The 5,509-nt window shown below is 39.4% G+C and overlaps 1 protein-coding gene across 1 annotated transcript in view; it reads left to right on the forward strand.

The window, feature by feature from the left end:
• Positions 1 to 1,656: 1,656 nt before the first annotated feature.
• Positions 1,657 to 5,509, forward strand: part of crtac1b (cartilage acidic protein 1b) — a 28,845-nt gene continuing 24,992 nt past the window's right edge. The window contains exon 1 of the mRNA XM_037685641.1: positions 1,657 to 1,841. Coding sequence (XP_037541569.1) covers positions 1,657 to 1,841 — 185 coding nt within the window. The remainder of the gene's footprint in view (positions 1,842 to 5,509) is intronic.

Consider the following 5,509-nt stretch of genomic DNA (forward strand, 5'->3'; position numbering starts at 1 on the left):
TGGATTTTAGTAGAACATGTTCTGTGTTAAGGTCGCCCGTCGTTGATGAGAGCTTCTGTGTGTGTTTGAAAGTGATGCTCTTGCTGGCTCTTTGTCGCAGTGTTATCAGAATCAGAACCGGGACAGGAACGCTCCAGAAAACACATGCTGATGTTGCACGCTGTGGTAATGGCCTCTTGCTGCCATTATGTGCTTACTCACATAAATAACCAAATCGAAAGCATTTGAGCACTTTAAAAAAATCCCACCCCCCATGCCATTACATGGGCTTTAACTGCTTTTTAAAAAAAAAAAACTTTATGTTTTGCTTGCTGATGATTGTTGTCGACCTTGCAGATGTTGCATCATAAACCCCAATGACCGCATACAAAGGAGTACTGTACAACTTTACTTGAGCGGGTCATCTTCACTGCAGTGGATGGACAAAGTGACTGGATGTCCTTGACTGGATAATGTATTAATAATGATTTAATCGACGCAAAAAGTCCCCGGTGGATTTGACCATTCGTCCTGCCACATTTGAGACACAAAGTAGATGATTTATGACACTTTCCTCAACCCTTAGACACTTGTCCAACTAAAATGTATTAAGGGAATACATCTTCATGCCATTTATATCCTCACATGTACAGACACTAAAATTCAGCCAATCATCAGCCAGTTTTTTAAGAGAAAATGAAGTTTATCTTATCAGTTCCTTACTCTTCAAGTTTCCTCTATTCTCAGTGCTTCCATCTCTGAGTCTAACTTATTTCGGAAGCTCAGCTCATTTGTCATCCCATCCTACTATAATGGAGAAAAACTGTTAATTAACCCCATTTGCCAACAGTCAGAGCTTCTATCCCTGCACTGCTACGAAACCAAAGATGCATTTCTGCAGGTGTCCTCTCGTAGCAGTCGTGCACAGAGCAAGGCTCCCAAAAAGCCCAGTAGTTCCATCTTAAATTGAATTGTTTAAGGAGCCATATATCACCTGGACACTCTGAGCTGAAAGGGAGAATATGCAGCAGTCTGGATGCGGAGACGGGAGCGTCTCCGTGGCACCACAGATGGAACGGGCTGAGGCTGCGTTCATAAATCCACACCAGGAGAAAATCAACTTGTCAGCTTGTAAACACCATTTAGGGTGTGAGCGTTGTGCGTAAAGTTTAATTCAAGCTTTAAGAAGGTGACCTTTCTCTTCCCCCCCACCCCCTCCCATTTTGTAAATGTTTTTATTGCATTTGTCTGAGAAGACCTTTTGGCAGCATCTCAAGCCTGTTGTATCAGGTTATATTGGTTTCCTCTACAAGCTCTGCTCCATGTATGGATTTTCTGTCCTCTAGTCCCCTCAGGCTGCCTACATGTGAAGAGTTGCTTAGATCTAACCCTGCAGAACGCCGCTGATTCAGTAATATATCTTCATCTTTATGTCTGGGTATAAGCAGAAAACTCTGCCGATGTGTTACAATTTGTGTAACTGTTTTTATTTGATTTTTATTTACCCAGTCAAAATGATAAAGGCTTGCAGAGCAGATAAAAAGCAGAGCTGTGCTTTGATATTTTTATAAGCTGCGTCACAACCCATGCATTTTATCTGACGAAAATGAAAAGACAAATGAGCAGTCATAAAATGACACGTTTTATTTTACAGTGTGCTTCGCTCCTCAGGTGAGGATGTTGTTGTGCCTCCTTCTCATCCTCCCTGCCCACTCTGGGGCTCAGCGATCAGAGCCCATGTTCTCAGCTATAACCAAGACCGTCCTTCCTCCGGACTACGACAACAACCCCACCCAGCTCAACTACGGCGTGGCTGTCACCGACATAGATGGAGGCGGAGACTTGGAGATATTTGTAGCAGGGTGAGGAGAAAGTAAAAAACAATAAATTTACTCCTAATGTTTAGTCCTTTTTACAATAGTAGAACTAACCCTTTAAAAACACCAGATTTTATAAAGAAAACATAAATATTGTCACTTTTAGAACAGGGTTTGCAACCTTTTTTAGCAAAAGAGCCATTTCTGCCCCTTCGCTTACTAAATGAAACGTGTGCAGAGCTGCAAAACCTGCTATAACTGTGATAATCAACTGATGACCCATGGGCCACTTCGAGTTTGTTAGAGGGAGGCACTTCTGGTCAGTGGGGGTGACATTATAAAACTAAAAATATATAAAGACTAGGGCAGCACGGTGGCGCAACTGGTAGAGCTGCTGCCTCTCAGCGAGCAGGTCCTTGGTTCAAACCCCGGTCCGGGGGCCTTTCTGGGTGGAGTTTGCATGTTCTCTCCGTGCATGCGTGGGTTTTCTCCGGGTGCTCCGGTTTCCTCCCACAGACCAAAAACATGCATGTTAGGCTGATTGGTAACTCTAAATTGCCCTTAGGTGTGAGTGAGAGAGTGAATGGTTGTTTGTCTCGTTTGTCTCTATGTGTCCCTGTGATGGACTTGCGACCCATCCAGGGTGTCCCCCGCCCCTAGCACAGTGATTGCTGGACATGGGCACCAGCGACCCCCGTGACCCAAAATGGAATAAACGGGTAAAGAAAATGGATGGATGGATGGATATAAAGACTAACATTTAATATTTTTATATTTTAGGACAAAAAAAGATCATATGTAAAGTAGGAAAACAGTTACAGTTTATACTGATAAAAAAAAACCATTAAAACACCCAACGCTGCAGGCCCAGGTGAGTCCTTTTCTGTGAGGAAAAAATAAATTAGGTTTCCTACTTTGAAATAATAAAACTAAAAAAAGCGTAGTATCATTCAAATATTTGCAGAAAATAAAAATCAACGAACAAATTAATTTAAATAACTGCCAAAAACTGTTCTGTTGTGGGTATAAAAGTCAATACTAGGCCTGTCATGATAACAAATTTTGCTGTGCGATTAACTGTCTCAGAAATTATTGCGATAAATTATAATATTGTTTGAAATTTGACAATAATTAGTAAATATTGTCAAATTTAAGAAGAAATGTTTAATTTGTTTTGCATGTAGTACCTTTTTTCGACCACCGGATGGCAATATAAGACTGTTTGAACCGAAGGATGGCTAGTGAGGGAGCGAGCAGCGTGTCTCTTTAAGAAAAATGGGAGGGAGGCCCCTTGATGTGACATGGGCTGTCTCTCTTTAGTTCTCAAAATGGCAGGCGCTCGGTTTGGTTTGAGCTCTTTAGCATAGCATTTTTCACACAAAGATTTTAATTTAAAAAAGTAAACAAGTTTTCAGCTTCTTTTTGCAGAGAAAAACAACATTTTACACAAAGGCGCAGGTTTCAGCCATGAATTTTGGAGCTTCGACAAGACAGAGTTTTTGTTTTAACCAAGGTTGGCCTGTTAGCTTAGCTCGTAGCTTAGCTTCTCAGCTTAGTTGCTTTCAACGATCCAAAAAATGTGATTTTGGACGGTTAAAACAGATTTTAAAGAGAAAGGGAGGGGTCAGTGAAGAGCACCGGAGTTGAGACTTTTATCATCCAGTGTCTTCAGTAGAAAGAGAGAGACACGAAGAAACGATAAAGCCGATTAATGAAAACGAGGTTGATAATTTTCATTTATCATGCGATTAATTTATTTTTTGTTTATCGCGACAGGTCTAATCAGTACCATTAAATTTCATGTATGTTTTGGCCAAAGCTTCAAAGAGCCGCAGACGAGGGACTAAATAGCTGCATGTGGCCCCAGAGCCACAGCTTGCAGACTCCTGTTTTAGAACAAAGGTTAAAAAGCTGTAAGATGGGAGACATAAGGGTGTCCTGAAGCTCACTCAACTGAAGAAAATTGATGGCATTGAACAGAACCCGTTGATGGGAATGGGCTTGCAAGCTGGCTGCTGTGCAATAAAGCAGCAATGAGATTGTCAATCCTTAACGGAATATAGATGAGGCAAAATGAGTGTAATTATTACTAAATGTCATTTAGTCAAAACATCCTATTCAGCAGGTAACCGGGACATAAGATCACCCCAGCCTTATAGAGGAATATAATTTAATTTGCCATTAGGAGAATCTTTGCATGAATAGCTTTATTTGGCTTATGCTACAGCTTCAGTGCTGATGTTTAATTCCTATAGCAAAATTAATGATCACCTTATAGATTTTTTTAATTAGTGCACGAATGTCTATTGAGTTTAAAAGATGTCTGGAATCTTTCTTTATCTGAAAGCACTGCTTTAGTTTCTGATAGAACGTATTGTTGCAGGATTCATTACAAGATTAAATGATTAAACTGCTAATAAAAGACAACATGCATGCTGCTCAAATAAAATTAAAAGCCTTTTTAAAGGAATGCATGTTGCTTGTTGCCTTTCGTGCTAGAGTTTTAATTTAAGCTAAATTTATGTTGAGATTACTGAGTTGGAGGTGTTTTGGTCGAACCTTGAACTGAATGCTAGGCAAGAGCTGCAACACTCGGAGCATGTGCATGTGACTCCCAGCTACTATCACATCATAAAATAGTTATTCCTAAGCTATATACATTTTTGCTTTGGCTAATTTTGATTAGCTGTGGCATTCGTGCTGATATAGATTATCTCCAAATCTTAACCATTTGTTCAAGTACATTCAGTGATTACTTCCTGAAAGTTTCATTAAAATTTATCTTCTGGTTTATAAGATATTTTGCTAACAGACAAACAGAATTGACTTTAATGGTTAATGTTGAAATTTTTAGCAATATACTTGTGTAATAGGTAGCAATTGGATTATGTGTTGTTAATGACTTTCAGCAACTACTTTATCAAATTTTAGCACAATATCTATCAAACTGACTGAAATATGTTCATTGATATTTTTATGCTTTCTGAAGTCAGTTGGCTGTGGTAGTCAAGTTGATTAAATTGGTTTTAAAACTTAATCAGATATGTATACTTAGTGATTCTTTGCTGAAAGTTTCATTCAAATTTGTCCAATGATTCATGAGATATTTAGCTAACAGACAAAGTTGACTTAAATTAGTTTATGGACAAATTTTGAACTCGGGTCTTGTGCAGTCTGTTAGTGCTCAGAATATGTGTAAAGGATCAGGTTCATTTACTACCACTTCAAATTTTAGGTTAATATATGAGTAACATTTACAAGTTATAATCATTTTTAGCAAAACTATTATCTTCCACGTTCACCTTCCACTTTTTTCAGCATGGGTGATAAAAATGGCTTTCTTCTGAAAGGCAATTCAGAGATTCTTTTTTATCGTTCACACCGCATGTGGTACATGTGGTGGAACAAAATTATGTACACAGGGTCCCAGTTAATGACTGATGAAGTTCAAATGTATCATGAAATATAGCATGAGAAAAGATAATGGATATAATGTCCATCCATCCATCCATCCATCCATCCATCCATCCATCCATCCATCCATCCATCCATCCATCCATCCATCCATCCATCCATCCATCCATCCATCCATCCATCCATCCAGCCAGCCAGCCAGCCAGCCAGCCAGCCAGCCAGCCAGCCAGCCAGCCATCCATCCATCCATCCATACATACATACATACATACATACATACATACATACATACATACATA

Source organism: Nematolebias whitei, chromosome 1 (assembly GCF_014905685.2).
Source record: "Nematolebias whitei isolate Nwh7 chromosome 1, NemWhi1, whole genome shotgun sequence".
In the NCBI taxonomy this organism is placed as follows: domain Eukaryota; kingdom Metazoa; phylum Chordata; class Actinopteri; order Cyprinodontiformes; family Rivulidae; genus Nematolebias; species Nematolebias whitei.